The 27732-nt window shown below is 44.0% G+C and overlaps 1 protein-coding gene across 1 annotated transcript in view; it reads left to right on the top strand.

Annotated features, from left to right (window-relative positions):
- LOC147706261 (bactericidal permeability-increasing protein-like) overlaps positions 1-22832 on the top strand; it is a 104724-nt gene extending 81892 nt beyond the window's left edge. The window contains exons 10-16 of the mRNA XM_086932705.1: positions 8927-8986; positions 15285-15452; positions 16285-16352; positions 18944-18986; positions 19650-19713; positions 19815-19891; positions 22272-22832. Coding sequence (XP_086788831.1) covers positions 8927-8986; positions 15285-15452; positions 16285-16352; positions 18944-18986; positions 19650-19713; positions 19815-19891; positions 22272-22346 — 555 coding nt within the window. The 3' untranslated portion in view covers positions 22347-22832. The remainder of the gene's footprint in view (positions 1-8926; positions 8987-15284; positions 15453-16284; positions 16353-18943; positions 18987-19649; positions 19714-19814; positions 19892-22271) is intronic.
- The last annotated feature ends 4900 nt before the right edge of the window (positions 22833-27732 follow it).

Raw genomic sequence — 27732 nt, 5'->3', positions numbered from 1 at the left:
CCTGCAACGGGGACAGCAGTGAGGGGAAACATCCTATGGAGTCTTTGGGGGGTGAGATATGCCCTGTGCAGTACCATAGCTTGTATAAATCTAAACTTAACATTTCGGGACACCTTTCTAGGATGTTCTAGGATAATCTTCGAGACAAGGACATGTAACTTATTGCGAGATTGCAGCAACTCGCGACGGGTAAGCTAGTTGCTTATAAAACGTTACAGTATAAACTAGTTTACGTTCTTGATCAATTTTGTTTAATAAGAGGGTTGTAGTTTACAAACCCATTGAACAGTGCATGGTACCAGCAGGTCCTCCAGCTGATTGTTACGTTACAGCATGCTAAGACATAGTGAAGCAGCACTCACCCTGCAGTGCTGGCATTTATGTGATGGGGGACCACTTCTAAGGAGGCTGGGTTGACACTTCCATGGCAGCAGCAGGGGGCCTGTCTTCCCGCGCTGGTATGTCTGCTTGACATGGCAGTCCATAATTTTTCCTAACATATCCATTGAATTATGGGGCAGTCCAGCTACCAGGGAAGTTCGTAATACTCTCCCCCATCCTCTGAATCCATATGGACAAGTTTTGCAACTGTTTTTGTCTGCATTCTTTTATTGAGTTTAGATAGAGTTGAAAGAGCAGTAAAGGCAATCTGACAGTTGTACTACTGAATGTCAACACCAACAATATATCTTGGCGCAAGAGTATCGAGGATAGAATATCGAGGGACAAAATATTGGAAAGTAACTGCATATAGAGAAATATAGATAAACAGGTCCTAACTCTACATCTACGAACATTGAAGATATATGTACCACCTAGGTTCATATATGGGGTGTTAGGTATAGAAAATCTAGACTTACCTGTCAATATTTTCTTTCGATATTTTCTCTCACCGATATAGTGGGTGTGATATTCAGGGTGCACACCAATCTGATTTTCTGAAGGTCTTTTGTCAGGAGGCGGGAGGTGAGGCCTATGTCCTGAACCTGCATCATGATTTGATGGGGAACTGGGAGACTTGGATCTGTGTTAGGTGAGATAGCAGTGTAGATTCAGAGGGCAGTCTATCTTTCAACACAAATGACAAGTGTATGGCATATTCTAATGGTGAAATAGCAGAACTCTATGTCAGCACGGCGATTGTATTCGTCATCAAAACAACGAAAGAAACAAAAGAAACATCTATTCCATTCCCCTTTTTTAGAGTTTCTTACATATGTATGTATGAATTTTATATTTTAATGATGAGCTCTGACAGAGACTTAAAGCTTCCTCTACTTATAAGAGAAACCATCTTCTCTTCTATTCAGCCTGCATGCCTATTACAACATTAGACTTTGACTGCCACAAAACAATGTACTTCCCATTCCCACTAGAAGCTTTCAATCATGCAAGACTAGGGGGATATGAGAGGTATTAATATTGAAAAATCATAGCACTTTAAAACATGGCTGATGTCCTGTCTGCAATATTCCAAGTGCATTATAGCCAGGACTATTGAAATTATGCATCAAGGGAGCACCGAATTATGCAGCAGGGTTGACTAAAATATGCAGCTAGAAAGGAAAGTTATGTGGCATAATGCTGCACATTTTTTTTAATAGTATTAGTTCATTATTTTGTTTAATGCTGTCTGGGCAAAGATTTCACCTCATTAGAACCAATCAAAAACCCAAATACAGAAATAAACAACTGAAAAACACCTTGTTAACATTTGCAACTGGCCTTCAACTGTGCCCTTAGGGCATGTATGTGTGCCACATGGCACAGAAGCTGGAATCAGGGGTGCAACATGGTGTCAAAGTGACACCCTGTCCCCCTTGACAAATCAGTAATATTACTGAATCAGTATTTACCGATTCGGTAATTGACATTGATTCCTATGGGCCTCAAGGCCCATAGGAATCAATGGCAATTACCGAATCGGTAAATACCGATTCGGTAATTACCGAATCTTACCGATTCGGTAATTGTTACAGAATAATTACCTACATGGCATTTACCGATTTGTAAATACCAAATCAGTAAAATTCGGTATTTACGATTCAGTAAATGCCATTTACCTACATATGGCCCTATGTCACCTCTAATATGGCAGACAGAACATCCATCGAATTTGATAGAGTATCCTGACCGCCAAACCCAAAATAATGCCCTTGGTTTTTCACTAGTTCCAAGTCACGAGTCTTTGTTATGCAGATCAGTGTGCTTTTTATCAACAACACCCATACTTCCCAACTTCTAGTACAGATACTAAATGTAAAACACAAAACTGAACACTCTATAATGCAAAGAGATGTTGACTAAAAAGCCAGGGCCGCCTGAAGCTATTCCAGTTCACCTAGAGCCAGTAAGTAACTATAAAACGTCAGAGTTGCACTTCAAAACAAGTGTAATTGAAAGACAAGATAATGCATAGCAAGAAGAGGGAGTCAACTGACTGGTGAGAGTGTGTGTTTCAGATTCAAAGATAAGCAAGACCAGTCCTGTTCAAAAAAACCACAGTAAGAAAAACAGAGATTAGATCGAGTGATGCTCTTTTTTCAGGACTTGAGATTTGTGTTGTTAGTGCAGGATTAAGTCATTCATTCGAATCCTTTATTCCATCTTACACGTAAGATCATAAAAGTATTTACAGTCACAGTTTAGGAAAAGATATAAATAAAGATAGCATAAATCCTGATACTTAAAAATGCGCTAATATCCAATTTGGCTAAAATCCATTTAATCTATATACATATACAAATACAATAGGAGTTTGAACGCCAGTCCTAAATCGTCTTATGAGCCAACCTGCTTCCTCTTTTTCAAACATGCTCATAAAAACGATGCTAGCGAGAAACACACAGAAGAATTCTGCTAGGATTTGAGAAAAAAACAATGCTACGCGACAGAATTTAAAATTGTAATGCTTACAAATCTGTACAATAAAATTATGTCTTTCCTGGTGGTAAAAACCACAAAAGAATAAAGGATGAAGATAATTTTGTGGGTATAACTTGTCACATGGACACAGGGAAAGATCAGAAGGTTTATATTTCTTCCCTGGATATCCTACCATCAGTGGCACAACATTTTGGCGAAATCTTAATAAAATATATTTGAGATGTTGCAATGTAACAGCCAAATAAAAGTAGCTTCCCTCCTCCAGCACTGGGGTTAATTCATACAGAAGAGCTGACTGAGTGTGGAAGTTTTTCTCTCTTCTTAAATATTGGGCTCTCTGATTGAATATTTCAATTACTTTCTGCTTTGTAATGGAGTTACAGATGGATGGATCTTTAAAAAGGCGACTTAGACCGATTGCAGTTAGTTCTGACTCCACATACTTTATCCACCTGATCCTGCTGTAGTTATCTGATTTTAGAATAATTGTTATTACATTTTGGGTAAGGGGGGCTGTGTTCCTACGCCATATAGAATGCCACAGCAGGAGTGGTGCCATTTTGATAGAATCCTTAATTTTTGGTAGTCAGTTCCATATGAAGCACATAATTCAAGTATGACTGGGATAGGGAAGTAAAAGACTTAGGGCCATATGTATGAAGCCGTTTTTGAATCGCAAAGGCCGAAATTCGCAGAATTTCGGCCTTTGCGATTCGCAAACGGCCTTTTTGCATTATTTCCAATGTATCATACAATCGCAATTTAAGGAATCGCAATAATTTGCGATTCCTTATTTTGCCATAGCATTTAAGGAATCGCAAATTTGGCGATTCCTTAAATAATATGTATGATACATTTTTGAAGTGCGATTTTGTGTTAAGGAATCGCAATTTACCACCAACTTGTAGTTGGTGGTAGTTTGCGATTTCTCATAATAATGCCCTATTTGGCATTCGTGAGGGTGGTATGTGACACACATACATGCCCATAGGGCATGTATGTGTGCCACATGCACACACATGTAGATTTGAGGGGTGCAGCAGGGTGTCTTTGAGACACTCCTGCACCCTTGTAATAATTCTCAAATTGCGATTAGCAAATTGCGAATTCGCAATCTGAGAATTATTGCACCATCATTCCTATGGGCCTCCTGGCCCATAGGAATGCATTGGAAATCATTCTTTATTTGCGATTTCGCAAATTGCGAATTCGCAAATAAAGAATGATAAGGAATCGCTAAAAAAATTGCGATTTTGTACATGCATACCGTTTTGCGATTTCTAAATAGCAATTCGCAAAAAAATCGCTATTTAGAAATCGCAAAACGATATCTTGATACATACGGCCCTAAAAAACGTTATTCTCAATGGATTGCAGAGAATCGCTGGGAGCCACTTGGTGGCCAATTGACAATATTTTTAACCGACCTATAGATTTTATAGCCTATAGGAAAAAGGCAGGGTGGTACATTTTATCTGTTCCTAAATGTTGGTATGTTTAGCAATGCGAGCAGTGGTGGGTGGAAATGGGATGATGTCATACCAGGGGTGGTGTACACTAGTCCGGAGTCAATTCATTCAGAGTAAAATGTACACCTTTCTCTCTTTGGCAGTGATGGGCCACCTTTTTTGTGGTTACTTTGACACTATGGGCCTTATTATGAGTTCCGCAGTCCAGAAGAACGCTGTACGTTCGGTGCAGCCCTACCACCATCGCGGGTCTGCCTGTAGTATTATGAGTGTGGTGATCGGACCCTCAACCGACCACTGCGCCCACCAGGATACTGGATCCCGTGGCATTGGCGCAGCGGTCAAGAGCAGAAATATGCTGTTGGTGCCACTGCCGCACCGCCGAGCACAATATGAGTTGCCTGTCCACCGCAAATTTCATTGTGGTGAGCCTACCATGGAAAGGGTGGCAGAGAGGCAACTAAGGGAGCCCTAACAGGGCCCCCTGCCACTCCTGAGCCTAGGGGTGCATGCAGGGGGCCACATATTGTTCTCCCCTGGAATTGAACCCCTGTTCCTGCACGGTGTGGCATGCACGACATGGTGCATGCCGGAATGTGCAGTCAGCACTCTCAAGGCAACGGTCTTCATGTTAGGCTCTCCTATAAGCCTAACAGAACCCGTCCTAAGAACGTTGCAGCACTGCCCACCGACCATGGATTACACTCGTAATCCAGTGGGTGGACGCATAACGGGCTTGGCGGTCCTCCTGTCATCGTGGTGGTGGCGGGCCTACCGTCAGCAGGATCGTCACACCTGTAATAAGCCCCTGTGTGTTTTCTACAGTTATACGGATAAATGTCAGCCATCTTAGAATAGGCTATCATTACCTTCGCTAGAAAACCCCATTCTAATATGGCCACCATTCACCATTATGAATATACATACTGGCACCACCTGGGTGCAATAAGGTAGGTGGCCTGTTCCTGCCACCCACCTTATGCTCCACAAGAAGCACACAGCAGCAACAGCACACCGGTGATTTGTCATCAGTGGACACTGCCTCCAGCTACACCCTAAGCGGAGGACTTACAGGTTCAGATTGCCAGGGAGATAGCCAAAAACAGTTATTTTCTTTTGTAATCATTTCTACAAAAGGTAAAACTGCACAAATGATGCGGGAGGATGACACCAAATGTGAAGGACACTTCCACCAACCAGTGGCTGAAGAGGCCTGACCCATAAAATACAGTGGGTGATGGGGGAGGACCTAAAAGCCACTCTGTACGTTCTTCATGACGTCTTGGCTGCGCCAGACCTAAAAATGACCCACTGGCAAAACATGATTGTGAGGCGAATATTCTCGTTTAGAATCGTGCCTGCACCAGCACGCTCACGTGATCCCATCTTAGGTGCAGGGATTCTCCTTACAGTCTAATCTGTTCGCAAGCCGCTCGTGGGTATAACACGATCTCACGTTCTAGTGTTCCTAAGCAGTCCATGACCCTGCAGCGAGTCATCCAATGAAAAAAGACGACAGAGAAGAGAAGTTAGGTCTGGTCAGAGTGAGCAAAACAGGAGACTGTGCTCCTGTCAGAATAAAGCCAAGGGGCTTATTTACAAACCCCTTGCGCCGTTAGTGCGCCACTTTTAATATGGGAAAAAGTGTTAATTCTCTTCTATGCCTTTGGCCAGTTTTGCATCGCTACTATTTCTGTGCGTGCTTCCCCTTTTGCTGATCAAAAAATGGGAATGATTGCCGAAGGGGTCAACTACTCAAGCTAGCGCCCAACGGAAAGACAAAAAAAAGTGTTTTGCTGGAAACCCTCTTCATGCAAATTGATGAAGCTGATGGCCAATTGCAGCTGGTATGAACAGGCAAATCTACATATGTCATTGACTGACACGTTTTACCATCCAGAGGCTCTTCTGTGAGATTTGTCTAAATATGACTGACATTCGAAAAAAGGTGACTCAAAGCCTCTTTCTACAAATATTTTTTTGTGCCTTATTTTATGTACATTTGTTGTGTTTACTGTAGCTCAGGAGCACAGCAAAAGTTGCCTCTAGTCAGATATAAAAAGGCGATATGATGGGGAATCACAGAAAACTGTCATGAGCTCTGAAGGTGTCGTCTTTTTCAGAGAAAATGCAGAAGTCAGGGGTGGGCCTGACAGACACCTGACAAAGCCACATTTATTGTGTTTACAAAGGTGTAGAAAATTCTGATTGTCAATAGCCACTGTTTAGAGAGGGAAGAGCTAAAAAGAACTGACACAATATTTTTGCACAGCGCCCAATGCACGTGCCTCGTGTTCATGCGTGTTCATTCTATAGTGTTTTGTGAGAGTGTAAGTCGGGTATCAGATGCATGTTACACTGCAAATAGAATCACCTCTAAGAATTTCAGGTACGGATTCGGTACAGGTAGTTTCACTGCTTAATTTGAGCCAGTGGTTTCTATGCTCAGCACTGGTGCTCAATTCCCAACACAGCACTAATGACAGTCCACCACATGGTGACGCTGTCTGTTTAATGGTGAGATGAGCCCAACAATGGTATTTAATAATTCAGTATACATTCAAATGAACAATATCTGCCGCCCACACCATTCCTGTAGCTTTGGTTGACGACGAATGTTCTGAATTTTCACTCTTGCAGCAGCAGTGCGATGGTTAGTAGTCAGAGGTTTAAGTGGGATGAAAAAATTGGGGGGGGGGGGGTCTCTCGAAGGGGCTTGGTCGATGTAATTAAAGACTTTGCTTAAAAACACTTAAGCTAAAAATCTGTGCTTTTAGCGTAGCGTGCCACCGACTGGTATTTTGCTGCTTTTGTCACTACATCCAGATATATACAACACGTAACATTACACCTACAACAAGCCAGGACCATTGGCTTTGTCAATGGTTGTTAGTTGCATAAGATAAATAAGCAACAATTATGACATAGTTGTATATAATATTGAAAAAACTTCAGTTCTGAAATGTTGATACTGAAAGAACTATAACGAGTCACTTTGAAGTTGCATGAAAGGTAATGAAGAGTGGCACTGCTGCAGAATTCAGATTTTTTTCCACCCCTGAGGGTGAATGCAAAAATGGCGAGCTCGATAGGGACCCTTCTCAGCACCTGCTTTTTAGAACTGCCAGTGCTCAACACTGGCAGGACCCGGCCCACTTAAAGCTCTGTTAGTAGTTATGTTGGTACTGTCATTGGCAACCCTGTCATGGGTAACGGGTGGAGCAACCTGTGGTGGCCTCCTAAGAGGGCCCCGGCAATTACTCTTATTACAAATTAATCACCGGGTAGTTTAAGCTGGATTGGCAGCACTAGTGATGTGCTGCACAACTTCTAAAACTATTCACCGGGACCCGCTTCTGATAATGCCTGATTTTAGCAGCTTCTCCTACAACCCACCATAGACAGTTATTTTACACTGCCTGTATTTATCAGTTTCTCACATTGCCCACAAGTTCCAGCTTGCCAAACTGCTTCTGTTTACCTGCTTGCACATTGCTTTTCAGACCCAGCTTCTCAGTATGCCTACCACTGCCTGCTTCCTGTGCCAGCTTTTCAAGTGGGCCAACAGTGTCGGCCTCACACACTGAACACAATGCCAGCTTCTCTTTCTGCCTCCCATTGCCACCTTCTCACATTGCTCCCCAGTGCCAGCTCTTCACACTGTCACCTTTGCCAGCCTCAAACAGTGCCAGTTTCTCACACTTTTCACCAGGGGCATCTCCTCACACTGCCCAAAAGTGTGCATCACACTGGCCCAGATGTGGCTGTGGCTGGGCATAGCAAAACAAATAGATCATTGTCATAGGCAGGGCTACTGGAATTATGTAATTGTTGTGGTTGCTGTTTTTTTTGTTTTTGCCACATAATCCATCATCTGCTGCATAATCTTCAGATTTTTAACAAAAACTAAATTCCTGCTGAAATGGCAAAAAATGACTAAAAACGCAGCAACACATGTTGCTGCACATTTGAAAGCCCTTTGTAAAATTAGACTGCTCATCTTTCTTTTGCTTATTGCTGTATTTTGGAGTCAGACCGGTTCTAGGGAGGTAAAAGCTTTGCCCAGACAGTGTTAAAATATGTAAAAATTACCAATTAATGTAATACTATAAAAAAAAGTGCCACATTTTGGCTCATAATTTGGATTTTATTTGCTACATAATTTTATAAACCTGGCTGCAGATAGAGCTTCTCCCATGCTGCATAATTCCAGTGGCCCTGGTCATAGGGAACCGAATACAGCGTCTTGTTGAGTGTGCATCTGCCTTGCTTTGAGCATAACAGTGAAGCAGCATAAGAGGGCCTGAAAACTGACTTCACAGAGGCAACCCAAAGAAAGGGCAGAACCAGACATTTCCCATGAAGGAGTGATTTGTTTCCCAGTCAGTACCCTGATCCCAATGGGCACAGAGTGCATGTTGGATTACATCCTCTTTGATGCATACAATACCAAAGTCTGGCCAGAGCTTGGGTCACCTAAAAAATATCTGCCCTCCCTCCGCTTGGCCTACCAGGCCACCTTCAGCCTAATGCTTACCAGGGATGACCGTGATCTATGTCTTTTCTTCTAGATCCCGAAGGAATCACCGATCCGCCTCAACACGGAGAGCTTTGGCGCTTTTATTCCAGAGGTGAGTATACTGGTAGAAAACTCTCCCGAAAACAGCCATCCAGAACACATGTAACAAGTCACAGGCTTTCTGCTATCTGTGTGTCTGGTGTTCCATTTAGGCTCCTCATCAGTCTGTGCCCCCACAGTCTTTGCAGTGGCAAAATGAAACTTGAGGGGACTCCTCTACAAAGTACATGGAGTAGGCCGCCCACGCTCCGGACCCAGTCAGAAGATCCTAGGCTAGGGGCCTGTCGCCCGTGCACAGTGCCAGAGGGGGCTACCTGGAGCTTGGGCGTCTCTGCAACCTTGCGGCTGCAGGGCTGTTATACTACTGAGTCTTCGGTGTGCATGCAAGGAATTTCACAGGTGCTCTGACTGGCATGTACCTTTAATCTCCCTATTTGCCGTAAGTATGGCAGTGCTCACTAACACTTTCCCCAAATATTCGAGGACCGGACTGAGAATAGTAACTCGTGCTCTGCTCTAATAGCTTGAGGTATTCTTATGCGTTCCCAACGACTTCCAGGAATGTATAGAAATACCTGCAATCCTTGGGCGCAAAGACAGATGGGGGAGTGCAAATTGTTAGTACACCGACAAAATGCCACATAATCATCACACAAGCAACCACTAAAAAAAAGAGATCCTTTTAAAGTTTGAAGGTATTAGGAGTCAATGTGAGCGGTTCTCCAGATGTGCAACGTTGCAGCCAGTCTGGAGACAAAATTGTCACTCTTCTGTATGTTATACTATGTTATGATATGTTTATTTATATAGCGTACTAATCAACCGAGAGAGTATCCGTGCCCATGGGCAGGTGTGTTGATGCATGGTCCCCAATGTGATAATACTTAGATCCAGGTCTTCAGATTCTTGCAGAACTCAAGAAGTGAGGAGGGGATCTGATGTGTTTAGGGAGGTCGTTCCGTGTCTCGGTTGTGATGTAGGAGGACCTCTAGTTTGGCTTTTGTGGATGCCAGGAGTATGTGCGAGTGAGAGTGAGGCAGAGCATAAGTGTCTGGTGGGTTCGTGAAAATATATGTGGCCGTTCAGGTATTCTAGCCCTGTTTCATGTATGGGCTTGTATGTGTGTGCGAGAAGTTTGAATTGGATGCACTTGTGAATGGGGAGCCATTGAAGCTTCCAGAGGTGCTGTGCAGTGTGATGTTGGTGCAGCATGGGAAGTTCAAATAGGAGTCTTATGGTAGTGTTTTGGATGAGCTGGAGTCTGTGTAGGAGTTGTTTGGAGCTTCCGGCATAGAGTGTGTTGCCATAGTGCAGCCTGCTGGTGATGAGCGCTTGCATGACTGTCCATCTGGTGTTTTTAAGCAACCGTCTGAAGATCTTTTGGAGCATGCATAGGACGTGGAAGCATGAAGGGCACAATGCGCTATCATGTTGAACTTGTCGTCTTGGCTGTTCCCTAGATTTCTTGTGTGGTCTGTGGGTTCGAGTATTGTTCCTAGCTCTGACTGCCATCAGGTGGAGTTCAATGCGGAGGTCTTGTTGCTAAAGACCAGTACTTCCGTCTTGTGGAAGGTCGAGCAGGTCGAGGGCCGCTGTTTCTCCTCAGTCCAGGATGATTTGAATTGTCAATGGTGGCCACGATGACTCCTGTTTCGGGGCTGTGATTCTTTCTGAATCCTGATTGAGTGTTGTCTAGAAGATGGTGAAGTTTGAGGTGGGTTCTGATTTTGCTTGTTTATGACCTTAATCACTGTGGCTGTATAGGGAAGCTGGGAGATGGGCTGGAAGTGGCTCATTGGATTCGGGTGGCTGTGGGCTTCTTGAGGAGGGCATTGATTTCTGCAAGCTTCCATTTATCTAGGAAAGTGGCAGATGTGATGGACGTGTGATGATGTAGGTCGGGGTGGTGCTGATAGGTGATGTTCCTAGGTTGTAGATGTGGTGGAGTCATGGGACCATTGGGGCCCCTGAGTGGACAGTCCCCTTGCCTTCTGCTGTGTCGTTTCTGATGAGGGCCTTCCAATTGGTCAGGTGGCCATCTTAGTTGGTGGTGGATTGGCTAGCAATGAGTTGTATTGTATTGTATTGTATTGTATGTATTGTATGTTGGATTTATATAGCGCTTATAACCCAGGGGTCTCTAAGCGCTTGCCTTGGGAACCCGTCCTGGCTTTTCCCTGTGAGATAGCCCCTACAGGGCATCCCCAAGGTGAAAGCCAGGCATCCCGCCGCGGGGGGCCGTTGTGGAGATTAAGCAAGCTTAATGCCCAGAGTTGCAGAGTGTGAACCCATGATTAGGTCAGGCACCTAAGCGAGAATTATCGAGTCCGTGGACATTTGAGCTCAAGACCCTGCCGCGTCGGGAATTGAACCCTGGTCCCGGGTCTGACCTCTGCTTCAGGGTCTGCCTGCTCTAACCAGTGAGCCACACTTCTCCAGTTGTCTGGGTTTGGGTTGGTGTGCAACGTTGCTGTAGATGTTTGCGATTTTGTTGTGGAAGAAGTTCGATAGGTTGGTGCAGAGTTGTTTGGAGGCAGCAATGTTGTTGACAGGGGCTGAGGGCGAGGCGAAATCCTTGATGATCGAGCAGATGTCCTTGCAGCTGTTGGAGCTTGTTTCGATTCGGTCCACTATAGTGCTTTTTCCTTGGTGCTTTTTATTTGCTGGTGATAGCATCTGAGTGCAGCGTTGTTAGTAGTGCTGTCAGAGGTGTCATGGCTGACTCTCCATTTCCTTTCTAGCTGTTTATAGAGTTGTTTGGTGTCTTTGAGGTCTTCTTTGTACCAGCTTACCTTCTTGTTTTATCTACCATGTATGTTGGGTTTGATGGGTGCAAATGGGTCTGCCCAGTTCTTGTTCCCGTTGTTGATGTCCTTGTCAAGGTTGTCTGTGGGAGTAGGTTGATCTGTGCTGAGGGCGCAGGGCCAGTCTGTTTCTGTGATTTTTGCCTCAGCTGCAGATAGGAATGCTGAACCTGGTAGGGGTGTTGACTTAAGAACTGTTGATTGTAAGTAGATGATGGAGTGGTCGGTCCATGTGAGCAGTGTGGTGGGGTTGTATTTAATGTTGTTGCTTGTGGTGAAGATAGGGTACAATGTGTGTCCTGCGGTATGCGTTGGCTCCGAGACGAGTTGGGTGAGTTCAATCTTGCTCCAGCTTTCAAGGAGTGCTGTGGAGCAGGGGTCGTTTCAGTCTTCCAGGTGAAAGTTGAGCTCACAGAGGAGAATGTAGGCTCTGGAGATGATGGTGAGTGGAGCGAAAAAGACAGTGATGAGGTTGGTAAAGGTGGTTCATGATCCACGTGGTCAGTAAACGAGAGTTCCGTTCAGGGTGACATTTTCACAGATTTGCAGCTTGAAGGGCAGGTGTTCATGAATGGGGTGGTGTTCTCTATGGATGTTGTGCATTTTATGGATTCATTATAGATGATAGCGAGTTCTCCAATGCACTGCACCTGTTTCTCATTATACACCATCTTGCTCACTAAGCACCCTTCACTGTTGCCACACATCACTCAATTCCCCTTACTATGTTTGCAACCACGTCACACAGGACGTTTTAAGACATGGGCAAAGTGGGCCATTGCCTAGGGTCTCCACCTTCTTAAGGCCCCATAGGAAGGTAAACATTCGGTTATTTAACCTCTGTCTACTAAGTCTATTTCATGGTCTAAACCATTCTCCCTCTCTCTGTCTGTACTTCTTTCTTTCTTTCTCTCTCTCTCTCTCGCTCTCTCTCTCCCTATCTCTCCCGCTCTCCCTATCTCTCCCGCCCTCTCTCTCTCCCCTCTCTCTCTCTTTCTTTCTCTCCCACTCTCTCTCTCTCTCCCTCTCTCTCTCCCTTCCTCCCTCTCCCTCCTTCTCTCCAAAGTGCCATGAAGAACTATTGTCTCATTTCAATTATTTTTGTGTGATCTAGTTTTTGAAATTGTAACATATAATTCTGTATATTTTGGGGATTATACAGGCTTGAATTAGCAAAACATTTGTAATAAATGTCAATGCTCCTGCCTGGAGCCCCCAAATCCTTATGATGACACTGATTTCTCCCACGGTGCTCATCTCGCAGGGCACCCATCTATCCCCCTAACCCATTCCTACCACTGGTCCCTTTCACTCTTTTTGTGTCTCTCTATAAACTGCTGATCACTGCTTCCACTGTCCTCACTTCCCAATCCCTCAGCAGCCCCATCATGTGGCTCTTTCTCTTGGCTGATTATCGAGGTCTTTCCTTGCACCCTTAGATCTTGCAGATTATACCAATTCCTTACACTGTCTCTCTTCCAGCTGACATATGGCCACTCATTTCACTCACTGTCGCCTCCTGCTAATCACTCATGACCACTCTTTTTTACTGCCCCATCCCTCATGATGGTCTCTCTTAACACTATTTATCTGGTTGATGCACACTTCTCAGTAACTCTTTGAACTGAACACATTCTTCTGCTTTTGGTCACCCCTTGCACTAGCTTTTACCCAAGCACTTGTAGTCTCTGTGCACCGCCCCACTCTTCTTTGCACTGTTCTCCTACTGAGTCTAATGATCACACCTTTCACTGCTTTGCTTCTTCATCTTTTAATGTCATGCAATTACTGTTTACACTCTCCCACTCTTCCTTGGGCTGCACTCCTTCTGAGCCTTAGGGTCAGTCCTTGTACCACCACACTCCTTTAACTTTTGATCACATATAGTCACACCCTTCACTGTCATTCTCTGTTGATCTCCACCGATGACTGAAAGTCACTGCTGGACCCTCTGCTTCTGATCCGGCTGGCATCCCTTGCAGTGTCCATGCTAACCAGTTTATCACCGAATTTCACTTTTTGCACTGCCCAATTAATCCTGATCCATTGTAGTCACTCTTCACCCTGACAGTATCTTCCTGGTCCTCCTACCCACTCCTCAGTGCCTCATACCTGATAACCTTATAGTCACTCCATGCATTCTTCTTCTTCTCAGGTTGTAGATAATCAATCGATTGCCAACATATATACTCCTGTTGAGATGTTCTGTTCTTTAAGGTTTTAAAAGTCATTTTGTTTTCATGTGTAACTGTTCATTTTCTTTTTGTATTGTTTGATATTTTTTCTTGGGTCATATTATCAAGATAATGTGTAGGCCTGCTTGTTGTTTTCAATTTCATGTATATAAATATTTTTACAGCATTAATAAAGTGGGAATTTATTTGCGAAACACGTGTCAGCTGTAGTTCCGCGCAATGATGGAGCACAAGATAATCAAATCCCAGTTTAAAATAATTCTGTATCCCTTCCCTCTCAAATAACATAAAACAGTGTGGGATACAAGTATTTTGGTAAAATAAATATATTGCTTGTAAATATAGTAGACTTTTTGAGTGTGTTATGTTGTTATAATTCTGGAGAACAGTACATATATACCTGATAATTGTAGCAGTAGTTCGTTGTTGTGGCCCCCATGTAGATGATGTACAGTCACTCATTCCACAGTCCGTCACTTACATGCACAGTATCTCCTCCCCTGGCACTGCTTGAACTGTCCATCGTTCATGCATCTTTTTGACATAGCACATGTATGTAAAAGATTTTCTTTCTAAACTGGGCTGCCAGAATTACTATGATGATCCTTCCTCGATGTGTAATATTTCTAGGAAAACATTGAAAGTGCAATGTATGAAATTTTTGGAAACTACTAGAGCTAGTGAGGAAGTAAAGAAAAAATCTGTTGTTGCTCACCAACAAGTACTGGTACAGGGGAAAATCCAACCATACCTAACCCTAACGATGAAAGAACAAGAGCGGTTCATTTTAACTCGTTTAAGGTTGAATATCTTTTTTAGAGTTTTAACTTTCCCCGTTATGAACTCCTGGTCACATGACTTAATTAAATGTCCCTGTGATGATCTATCTGCTCAATCCGACATCCATTTCCTATTTTTCTGTAAGTTTTATAAAGCAGCACGTAACAGATTGATTGTACCCATCTTAAAGGAAATGGGAATTAACCGATGTCGCCCTGCTTTTTTAGCACTGCAGAAACTAGATGTAATTTTAATTGTGGCTTCTATTACCGAATTTTTTTAAATTGATTTCAGATTACGTAAATCAATTCGCATTTAACTACACTGTATATAAATTAATTTTAGTCGTTTTGATGTTCTATTTGTAATGTATTTTCTATATATTCGAATGATGAATTTTTATGTACTTTTATGGTTATTTAATTTTAACCGAATAAAGTCGAATTGAATTGAATTGACATAGCACTGCCTGCCAAGCCTGTCTTGTTCAAGTTGAAAAGTGTGGAGACTGCTGGGACCATCGTAGGCATGAAGCTGTCTCTAACAACCTCCCTCCCCTGTTTCTCCACAGCTTCCCAAGCGGTACCCCAATATGTCAATGATGCTGCAGCTCTCCGCTCTGAAGCAGCCCATGCTGACCTGCCTCCCAGGATCCCTGGAGGTGACAGCCTATGGATCCGTCCTGGCCTTCGTTATCCTCCCTAACTCCACCCTGGCACCAGTCTTCCTTCTGCAGCTGGTGAGAAATGGGTGCAGCAGGTGTTGTAGTAGGAAGCAGCTAAGAAGTGGGTTGGCCTAGATCAGGGGTATGTAACTTAGGTAGACGATGGTCGGATCCATGCTAGATATTCAAGATAACCAGTGGCTAATGTAAATGCATAGGCATCAATGAAGGGCCACCGTTGCCCTTTGGTACCGCTGCCATTGTCCTTGGTACCCTTCTCTTAGCGATTAAGAAAGCAGCAGCAAGAGAAAACAGTAGATAACACCCTGGTAGCCTGATGTACTAAGCCATTTTGTATTATGTCGCCCTAAGTGAGACGAGTATGCCCAGACGTGGGTCCCGTCCACACTGTGTCACTAGAACCAAGCCATACCTGGCTGATGAACCATAAAAAGGGCGGAACTGGTCCTGGATTGCTTGCGTTCTGGTTCAGAGAGGACCTGGCCTGGCAACTTAGTCTGCACTGTTCCCATCGGCGCAGGGTCAAGACTGATGTGCATGTAGCTGGGTCCGAACTGAGGTGGCATGGTGTGTAAAATAGCGATGGACTGGGATGTGGCCCGGGTAATTGCCAGTGGCTGCAATCAATTCAAGTGTTCCATCCATCGCTTTATGTATACTTTTGGGTGCCCATAAGGCAGCAGTTAACAGCATGCAAGGATGGGCAGACTGGATCAGTTGACAGCATTGGCTGGGTGTAGATCAGGGAGCAGCGGTTTGCTGAGATCTGCACTCTACAACAGGCAACACAAGGCTCTCTCTCTTCCTTGAAGGCCAGCACCATCCTGTGCTCTCAGGGCCTGTGAGACTCTGGAATCTGATAACATTAGGTCTGCTCTCTTCATAGGACGCAAGCGTGAAGGCACAGGTGGTTGTTTCCGAACAGAAGATCGGCGGGTCTGTAGCGCTGAACAAGTGAGTATTTTTGCCGAATCTTTGGGAAGTGAGTATTGGAGTAATAAATGAATTCTAGGAAAAAGCTAAACTGATCAAGCACAATGGAGATCTGAGGTAGTAGTGTACAACAGAGGTTAGTATTCTGCTAATAAAGGGGAAGGTGACTGGGTACCACAGAGGTCAACATCCTAACAGGAATCATGCTATAGAGTGTCCAGTGAAGAACTCTTCGACCCTGGGGCGATAGAGTAACGCCTCTGCAGGTGAATGAAACAATGACGTGATCATTGGAGGTGAGTCTGCTGCAACAAAGGGAAGCCATTGAGTTTGCACTCTTGCCACTCAAGCAGGGCTGGACTGGCCATAGAGGGCACTGTGCGTTTTCCCAGTGGGCCGGAAGGGTGGGGGCTGGTTTTGGACCAGTGGGGGCAGTTTCTGGTACAGGGGATGGTTTTCAGCAGTGCTGCAATATCAACCATCTGTACCAAAAGCAGCAGCAAAGATTGCTGCTCGGTAACTAAAAAGAAAAGGGTGTTCTGTCAAAGCCTTCCGCTTGCAATGATGACTGGAGTGAGACCGTGATTTTGAAGTAACATTTATTGCAGTTACTCTCTGATGATAAGCTGTGACAGAATACAACAAACTTCCAGAGGAGCCCAGGCGTCCACTGCTCAGTCATCTGATGGACTAGCTTACACCAATGGCAACAATCCACCCAGGGCAGGCCTTTAGCATGGGCGAAGAAAAACCAAAGGTGGTGATGGACGGAGCGTTGACAATACAAACACTCACCCCCAGTCAACTGATCTGGGTTTAATCCATCACTGTTCTTTAGCTCACTCCGCCACCCCAGTTCAGACATGGCCATATGCAAATCAGTCTGGCCCTGTGCCTCATGGGAACAGTCCAGCCCGAACTGCCAAGCCATGTCTTCCCTGGACCGGAATCAAGCTTCCCAGCATGGGCGAGCTTGGCCCAGGGCATCAATTTTCTAAGGGTCGCATGGAAATGTGTGCATTAAGGTAATGCCAACAACAGCGCCCTTCTCATCTTGCTTCAGCCTTTTCCTTCTCCCTGCCTGTTCGTTTCTGTCTGATTTGCCAGTTTAAAGTGGCTTTAGTCCTTCATTATCCTACAACCTTGATGTTTTTTAACACCTGTTTAGCCCCCTTCCTTCAGCCTCTGACCCTTCTTAGACGCATCAACAAAACCATCATCTGCGTGAGGCAGCTAAGCTACCGGAGATTTAGGTGAGCTCGGTGGAGGTCCAGAGATGTTTGTGTTCAGGGGCCACTCCCTCCTTATATAGGTACCGACCAGTGAAAACAAAAGGGACTCCCTGCTGCCTGGTTTAATTCACTGCCAACAGCAAGGGCGCCAAATTCTCCCCGACCACCCCAGGGTGTATCTTAGCAAAGGCCGGCTCTTAATCCATCCTCCCCGCCCCCTTCTCTTCTCCGCAAATACAGACTTTCTCTCGCTCTCTCTCTCTTTCTTTTTCTTTTTCTTTCTATGTCTCCCTCCATCCCCACCGCCCCTCAGGTAACGCTCTTGCGCGACCTGTGCAAGTAAGAGCGGGGGGGGGGGGGAGTCAACAGATGACGGAATAGGGACAATAAAAAAAGAAATAAACCCACTTATCTTGCGCTCGCTACATTGCAATCGGCGATGCCGCAAGAGCAAGGTAAGCGGTTTATTTTATTTTACATATTCCGTCATCTGTCAACTCTCCCCTCCCACGCCCTGCCCCACCGCTCTTACCTGCATCTACCGCACCTGGTAGCGCTAGCTGCATCAAGCATTGGGGGCGGGAGCGGCCACACACAAACATAGACAAAAGACACTGCTCACACAGTAAACAGATTAGGCAACAGGACAGAACACTGATTTTTAACAAAGATACAGAGGCTACATTTTTTACATCAAGTAATGTTAATCACGTGCATGCTTCTCTTTATCATTGTACCTTTTTATCGTCTTATTTGACTGCAATAAAGGAAAATATCAACCTTGAAAGACTGCGACCTTAGATATTGAGGGACACCATTAACATTTGTGTCTTCATGAAAAAACACAGGGGCTGATTTACAATAACTGGTGCATCCCTGCATATTAGCAGGAATGCACCAGTTATTGTGCGTGACTCAAAAAAAACAGACGCATCTGTTGGCGTAAGGGTGACGCAGTGCTGGAGTTGTGTCGCCAGTGCGACGCAACTCCAGCACTGCTCATGGGATGCCTTATACCTAATTTGCTGCATCGCTCCTTAAGCCTGCTTTAAGGATTTGACGCAGCGGGGACGTAAAAGTGACTCCGTGAAATCTTGTAGATTTCACTGCGTCATTTACTTGCGACGGAACACCCACCCTGCATACATTATACCTGACGCAGGTATAATGTAGCGCAGGGCTTTACACCGTGACGCATCTAACTAGATGCGTCCCGTTGTAAATATGTCTCATAGTGGTGCATTTTTTACGCCGTTGCTGCGTCACAAAAGTGACGCAACGGCGGCGTATAAGTGTCGCAGGGGGCTTGTAAATCTGTCCTACAATTACAACTTTTGGAGATGAAAAGCCATACTGATTCTTGTTACTTCTCTCCTGCAGCTTCAGCCTGTCCCTGGTTCACTCTGAAGTTGGTCCTTTTAAGGTAAAGCGTCTCTTGGGTCTAAATGTGTGGTCCAGAAGGAAGAGGAGATTTTAGTGAGCACTGGAAATTAAATGAAGGAGGCTGATCTGTGGGGTGTGGGATTAAGTGTAAGGAGATAGACTGGGTGCAAGGAATTGTAGCATGTACATGGCACCCTACAGGTGGGAGTCCCCTTTGTGCCCTGTCAGAAGGTGCCTGGCCCAGGGAAATAGAGGAGACCCAAGTTCTGCTAGTGTGGAGGTGTTTGATGATCTCCTCTAGAGGGTTTGCTCTTGATTGCCTGCCTGGTCTGTGATTGGATGTGAGTATGTATCAAGTGATATTAGGCCAAGACGGTTGACAATTGTGATTTGGGCCCTGTCTGAGACTCTTCTACCCCATACCTCCAAGTGTTTAACCGCTGTACCAGTCAAACTGCTGAGAATGAAGGCAAGCTCACACTAATGTGTAGCAAATTTACTTCACATAGTGTCTTCTCCCAGAAGCTGTGTAGATATTATTTCAATGGACCACCTGATAAGGGCAGCCAATCAGGTTTAGACAGTCACTCACATATTAGTCGAACCCTGTCACAGCCCTCGTGGGTCTTTGGCTGTGACACAGATTGCTAATGATTGTCGCTCTGAAAATTGTCATAATATATGCTTTTGTTGATATGTTCAGATTGACACGCTCCAGACATTGCTGTCATGGGCCCTGAGGCTGGTCGTGCTGCCCGAAGTAAACGGTGAGGGTCCGGTTCATTCTAATGTAACCCTCTATTGCTGTAGTTACCCTTGTATTCCATGCAGGGACCTATATTTCATCTGTGCCTTGCTTCTCTTCCAGAAAAGCTGAGTGAAGGGTTTCCGCTGCCCACTATCGCCAACCTCAAACTGGTGAACCCCAGTGTCACAGTGAACCAGGTGAGTGTGAAAGGCCATGCAACACAGAGGGCGCCGATCTGGCCTCAGCGCCCCTGCAACCCCAGTACTAAGGCTCCCTCACTTGTCCACTCACATGGCGTTGCCAACTTCCACTTTGAGCCCTCCCTCTTTCCTGTTATGCCAGCACTGTTGACACCTCACAGCCTGAGAAAAGTATTCACTGCGGGACAGATCTCCCATCATGCACAAACCCAGCTTGCTTGGGCCTGGTACTGGCGCTGTAGGCTTTAATAAATCCAGACAAACATGTAGCATATTCACTGAGGGACATATTTATGAAGGTTTTGCATCGCCCTTATGTCACGCAAGGGGGCGCAAGGATGACGTAAAACCTAAGTCAGATTCATTGCACCACGCAAGGCCAGCATGTGTGGCCCTGCATGACTTGATAAATCCAGGGTAATGCAACACATGGGTCCCATGGGTGGAGCGTGGGTGTTCTCACGCACCCGCCCATGGATTTTGGCCCAGTCCCAAATTTACCCTTACTGGTACACCTGGGAATGCATCAAAATGCTATGTCTCCTCAGGTGGGGCGTTACGAGGAGAAATATCTTTATTTCTCCCGATTTTCACCTCTCTCTATGTGTGCTGCATCCTGCAGCACACATAGAAAGAGGAACATGCTTCAGAGGATGGTTTATGTGCAGGAAGGTGCCCCTTCCTCCTTCGTTGGCGCTAGGCAGCCCAAAGAGTTCCAGCACAAGGAAAAGACAGTAGTGCGCCATATTATGTTAAATACTGAGCATTTTTACACTTTCCCTCCCTTTCACTCAGTGCAGTGCAGTAAGGTGGCTTGCTGCTCCGTGCTGCATGAAACCTTGATAAATGAAGCCCTTAATGTGCCCCCTCACCCTTACTATACATGCTTCCCTCCTGAATAGTAAGCCCTTGAAATGCATCCCCATTGAGTACTATAGAGTGGAGACCACATGCTTATTCCTTCCATTCACACATCATACTGGAGGGTTTACCCTTTCAAATCCTGTTGCATGCACTCACACTGATGTACATGTATACTACGGGCTTACTGCACAACTGCTCTGGACCAGTCCCAGTTATCCTTGTATGACCCATCGGTCCCTAGTCCCGCTACTGCTAGTTACTGCTGGTTAATTTGCTGCCCCTGCCATGGGCTTCATGTCACTAAAGAATTCCATTTCCAAGGATTGCAATGCCTGGACCCATTTACCAAGAAACCATTACCACAATTGCCTTGTAATATTGCTCCTTTTCTTTGGGGGATAATATATTTTTAATTCTTTTTAGAAACCATGTTTATAGATGTTAATATATAATCCCTGTCCTAACCATTTTCTGTTGTCCTGATGTCTGCCTCTGTCTTAATGACCTGCCCCCCCCCCCATCCATGCCTTTCATGTTTCTAGGCCATGTCCCTCCAACAAAGCCTGTCACTGGATGTATACCTTGCCTCTTTTTCTTGATGTCCTGCCTTTTTTCTTGATCCTGCATTGTGCCTGGGTGTGCCACCTGATTCTGGTGCCCCACATCCCCATGCTCTGCAGCCCACCTTATCTCAATGCCACTCTTTTAACACCCCTCTCCCTTTCTCCTGGTGCACTGCCCTGTCCGGATGCAGGCCTTCCAGCTCACAAAGTCCTGTCGTGTGACACACAGTGCTTAATTTGAGCCGGTATAAGCAAGTGGCACTATATTTTGCGGTCTGGCAGGTATTTTTCCTCATCAGACTTTCACCCACATCAAGAGGGAGAAAAACGAAAAAGGGGAGAAGATGGAAAAAGGGAAAGACAGAAAAACCGTTAAAGAAAGAAAGCAGGGATGAAAAAGAGCATGAAAGAGTGAGGTAAATGGTCAGGGAGTGTCCGGTGGAGGATAAAAGAGGCATGAAGTGGGATCAAAACTATGCAGCCTTGGTATTCATCATCCCTGACATTTGATAGAGCTGGTTGCGGGCATCTGAGCAAAACTTTGCACCCTGGTGCTTAATCTTTTATAAATTAAGCACTAGTGACACACGGTCCTATCACACGGTCACACGATGAAGAGGCGCAAGTACACAGTGAGCTATAAACCCTTGTACAGAAGGCATTTCCAGCTCAGGTGTGAATGTTCTACTCAGCCGGGCTCCAATTTTAAGAAACCTTCCCGGAGATGGGAGTTAGTGTCATATGAGTTCTAAATTGCGGTGGGGGAGAGCAGTTATGGGTATTTAGGCAGAGCAGGGGGTCCAAGGCCCAACTTGCATTAACCTTCCCCTCGTCAAGACCATGCATGCCCCTTTCTCCCTATCACTCATAGGGTGAACATATTTTTAGGTTGCCTCTTGTGCTGATGGCTGAATCCAACACCCTTACACTGACTCATGTTTTGTCCACAGGGTAACGTGCTCATTGCTTCAGATGTGCATTACTCAGCAAAACAAAGCACAGCTGCGTTGAGCGTTCCTAAGTGACATCAGTACGCAGGACGTAATCGAGCACAGGTGGGACCAGGACACTTGGAAAATGTGAAGATGCATGTGTATCAATGACCTACCTCCAGCGGAGACCCTGCTTATTCTCAGTATGTCCACAGCAGCACATGCTTGTTACCTTTTCTTCACTGCAGACTGTCAGCCATTTCAAGAATTTGTTAGAAAGCTCCTGGATAAAGACATTTTCTTAGATTTTTGTAATATAGAAATAATCATAATTGCAATTGTAGCTTTTTAAGGAGATCTGGCACAGGACAAAGCTAACTATTAAATCAAGGATTCAAATGGATGTGCTCTTTTCGTGTACCTGCAGCCACTGTAGTGCACATTTGATGCTTAAACAATATACTCATCTGACGCAAATCATCTTACAGCCGGAATAATGGTATTTCAAAAGCATTGCTTAGGAGAACTAATTTTGTACAGTCAAATGCTGTTTAGCAGATAATAAAAAAAGACAATGTTCATGCCCTTTGTTTAATTTGAGTATGCTTCAAGTTGCAAAAATATCACTGCTATATATAAAAATTGTACAGTTTAGTGTTCACCGGTTCAGATAATATTGATATATGCTACTGCAAAGATTTAACAGGGTTTGAATGTTGTTCTCCATGCTGTTTTTTGCACTTATCACAAGCGACACATGACATCTGCCAATATGGATCTGTATATTTTGTATGTGCTTTGCACCTCCATCTGTGAGTGCTAGGGTGGCCCTTCCTGCGAAGGCCCCCTTGAAGATGTGACATGACTTGATAAAGATTCCGAGAGTATGCCAGGTTTGTTCTGTGCTTTTCCTGTGACACTGATCATTGATCATCTGGGGTGGCCAACACATCACCTCTAGAGCCACCAACACTATGAGTGTGTCATATCCTAGGTGGGGGCTCTGCCCATTCTGGTGGCAGGCCATACACAATTCTCAGCAAGTCCTATTGGATGGAAGTAGTGCTTGCACAGTAGCCTGGGATTTCATTATTTGTGGTTGTACAGTTGCCCCTGTACAGCTCCCTGTGCATATTTCACGGGGTAATACCTGCAAACTTTCAATGGCAAAAAGAGATTGGAAGTAGGCAACATGTGAAGTAATAGATTAGCAAACTTTGATTCCACGGTCTATCGCTCAATGTATTTATACCAAGAAACATTGATGAGTAGTTAAGAATAGTAAATCTATACATGCCTATAATGGGTTAACATCAAAATATTGTCATAGTAGATATTTTGGCTACAATATTTTTGGGTTCAATCTTCTAACTACACTTGGTGAGGCAGCTCTACCTGGATACCTCTAGACAGAGCAAGTCAGATGTATTGGCTTTGCAAATGTGTGGTTTTCTTGGTTTTGATGTAAGGAATATCAAAGTTGTATTTTCCAGAGTCTGTTCTACTTTTAGTTCTCCTTTGTCCTTATCTTATTCCAGCCACCCGCAGCATCCATCTAGGTGTAGACATAGCAGTAGTGAGCCTTTATGAAAATACAAGATGAACTGTGCTGTTAGTGTGATACAGAATTCTAGAAGCTGTGTAATACAATACTCTACAGACGTTGGTCCTTGCAACACTCAAACCCGCACTAGCTTGTCCCCTTGCATGTGCTTGCTAAAAAAACTCTACTTTACAAAATAAATTTGTTTCTATGAAAAGCTCAAGAACCAAGAAAATCATTCAAAAAAAGTTTAATGTTAGAGTTGTTGGAATACCTGAAAGGGAGGAGGGGAAAGCTACCTCAACAATCGAGTATATTGATCTCCAGATTCATACCCATCTCCTAATAGGAAGTACGAAGGACTTGATAATAACATGAGCTCATTATATCCATTTTCAGGAATACCCTGACATTTCTCAACCATGTGCTATGTCTGTGAATTTTGGGGATTATAGGATGTGAGAAAAGGCATTGAATTGTGCTTTCATTCAGAAAGGCATCTGTTGCGCTTTTCAATTGTGCCAGCCTTGTAGAGGTACAGACACTGTGCTGTATCTTGCGGTACAAAAGGGGTTGGTGATGGACGGAGCTTATGAATCAATCAGACACTCACACCCAGTCAAGAGATCTGGGTTTAATCCATCACCGCTCTTTAGCCCACTCTGCCACCCCAGTGCTGTATCTTCCCATTCTGAATAAATCATTATGAACCGCAATCTGAATAAATCGCACAATATAGAGCCACCCCTCTAAATCCTTTCACTATTAGGTAATCTGTCTCTATGCATGCATTCATACTGAGCCTTAAACAACTTTGCATTTAACAAACTCTAATTCAGTATTAATGATTTCATTCTTTTAAATGTATTACATTGTATAATTATCTCAAATTGTATTAAGCAGTACAACATCAAAGCATTGCAGCTTATTAAGGAATCTTGGGGTGAAGGGTTGACCTGGTGAATGGTCTGCAAAGTTATTCATGCTACTTTTTAGGTCTCGGCTGTATAGAGTTTATCTGTCTGTTGGCAAGATTTGTTTTCTCTGATACTTTATATTTACTAAGATTGGGCTGTGTGCCAGCTCCTTGCTCATGCTTGAAAGGCTTTGTTGTCTGTTTCACTTCCTTTCTTCAGGTTTATGGTTTTCCTCCCTTTTCTCATGTTTATCCCACTCGGGAGCATTTTGGTCTCACAGTGCTCTCATTGAATGATGTAAACATTCACTGCTGACATCGGATCTTGCTTTACTGTGGCTAGGGGTAGGTTTTTTGTTCTCCCTGCCCCTCCAACCTCTCACTTCCATCCTTTCATCAACCTACCACCTACTTCTTTCCCTTCCAATACCTTGTAGCTTTGATACATTATTCTGTGACTATTTATTAATGAGTGTTCTAAGCTAGCCAGAGACACAGACTTACCCAGATTCTCGCAGACATTCCCTTTTTCAGACTCAAGAAGTACTTGGAGGAGACTTTACCTTGTTGCCGGCAGCTATTACTACAGGTGACTTATTCTCTTTCTTACCCAAACCCTTTCCTCATCAGTGCCACTGCAACAATCATTCCTTTTTTACTAATACTTTTATAGTTGCTACTGCGACTGTAGGGAACTCAGCTGAGTTACCAGGATGTCTGTTTACAGGAAGTTCAATTTGCTCTTTTCCAAAATAGGAACTCTTCATGGTTTCTATTAGGGTAGAGTAGGCTCTTAGCTAGTTTGGTGACAATTTTTCTATACAGAACACTATGTATTGACTTATGCTGTCAGGTTTAAATGTTTATTCGACTATCAAAAATGGTAGCCATAAAAGTACAATCATGTGAAATTAAAAAACATGTTAAAAAGGCAGATGTAATCACAGTTATTTAAAAAATCATTTCATTTCATTTATTATATCAAGAGACATTAATGGCATCAAAAATAGGCTAAGCATTATTATAGCGTATGGAAAGATCAACTACAGGTTTGATAAAAACAAATCAGTTCTTTTTTACTATATTCTGATAATTTTGCTCACATTAATTGCTTTCAAAATGCACTGGGCAACCCTGTAACATGTCAGGGGTTCACCTAATATCACCAAAAATGTCATAGCTACTTTGTGTGACCTAATATTATGGGTGACAAACAATGGTTTTAGATAAAAACATCTAAAATTCTGATAATCAAACGTATTTCTAAGTTGAGTTAAGCATCATACGTTAACTAACAAAGGCCATTCCAGCCGAAACGCATTGTGTTTTTTTACACAACTGTGTACTGGATTGGTGTGCCACATTCCTTTGTCCGTTGGACTGGATTTCGGATGAATAATTAATATCATCATCATTAACTTTATTCGGTCGTTGAGACCATCAAAGTGCATAGGCGTACAAAAGTATGGTAAATCAAACAAAGTTTTACATGATAAAAATGTAAGCCAAAATAGAAGATATTATTCATACAACAAGCATATAAAACCCGAGCCATTAAGGAAAATAATTCAATTAAAAAAACTGGCTTCCGAGGTATTAAAACCATACAAGCTAAAAACACATAAAGAATACAAAAAGTGCTAGTGCATAATTGTTAGAAGTGCAAAGTAGCTCAGTTCTCTGTAGTATGCACATAAGTCATAAAATACCACGGTCCTAAGACAACAAGTACAACCTAAACACTTTATAAAAATTAATACTTAATCAGATGATATGCTCAATTCATTTTAGCTTCTGCGTCCTAATGAACCAAAACCTCCCCAGGAATTTGGCCATGGCACATACTATTAATGGCCTTGTGTCTGTCCTGAGGATGCGTAAAGCCTCTAGGTGACTACGGGTTCCTAGTTGTCTGCCATAAATGCTTGTGTGTGTATATATATATATGTGTATATATTCTCTGCCCCCGCTTGGTGAATCACCCCAAAACTTTCAAGACCGAAGCTGACCGGACCGGGCCACTAGAAGATTCGTCAATCGGCTCCAAAGTTGTTGGGAAATCAAAAAACGCTTTTCCAATGGAAACTTGGTTCTAACTATAACTACCTACTGGCAACAGCCAGTAGGTAATATATATATAAATTCATAAAAGTGCCCGATATGGAGGAGTCCAGCAACAGGTAGATTCGGCTCCAGATTTATTAAAGGTTGCCAATTACAGAAAAAATGCTGTTGCCTCATGCATTGTCCATAGTCTGACGCGTTTCATGCCATGCATTTCATCAAGGACTTTAGGTGAACATTCTGCGGCTAGCTGATTTTAAACACCTCCCAATTGAGTCAAGTTTCCGCCTTTCTTAGGCATTGCCGCTCCCTTGGCATTGTGGATCTTGTGGTGTTTGTATCCTACCTAGTGGGTTGCAAGCCGCATGCAGTTTAAAAATCATCATTTACCCATGTGGGGGAGGGCATACAGTCTCTTCTCTGTCCTGGCATCTCGCTACCTTTAATACCGCTCCTGTTCCATTACCGCTACACCTAATGGTGTCTCAGCTGGTCTGCCACTGCAGCGGGACCCCTCCGCGACCCAGGCGTGGCCGCTGCAACATCAATTCACAAAGCGCCCGATATGGAGGAGTCCAACAACACGTAGATTCGGCTCCAGATTTATTAAAGGTTATATTAGGGCACACCAAGGATCTCACTTCCTACATCCGAAAAAAACAAGTGCTATCTTTAACAAATTCAATAGTACATGTTTCATCAATCTGGAGCGGAAGTAAAGCGGAGTTGTGCAGTTATTCAGACACGTGACCTGCAGAATACATGAAGATTTCTGCGCCTTTCATAAACCCACTGATTTATCTTACCAGACTTTGAGCCATGGAAGATATCAAGACTGTGCAATAGTGAAATGTCTTAAAGCGAGGGCATGGGGTTAATTTCTAGGCTCATAGGTTAGCCACAGCTCTCACCTGCCCCCCAACATTGAGGGCGTGCTATCAGGAAATCGTGAGCTT

The sequence above is a fragment of the Lissotriton vulgaris genome, chromosome 7 (assembly GCF_964263255.1).
Source record: "Lissotriton vulgaris chromosome 7, aLisVul1.2, whole genome shotgun sequence".
Classification (NCBI taxonomy): Eukaryota; Metazoa; Chordata; class Amphibia; order Caudata; family Salamandridae; genus Lissotriton; species Lissotriton vulgaris.
Note: the sequence above shows the minus strand (reverse complement) of the source record. Positions and strands in the feature narration are given on the sequence as shown.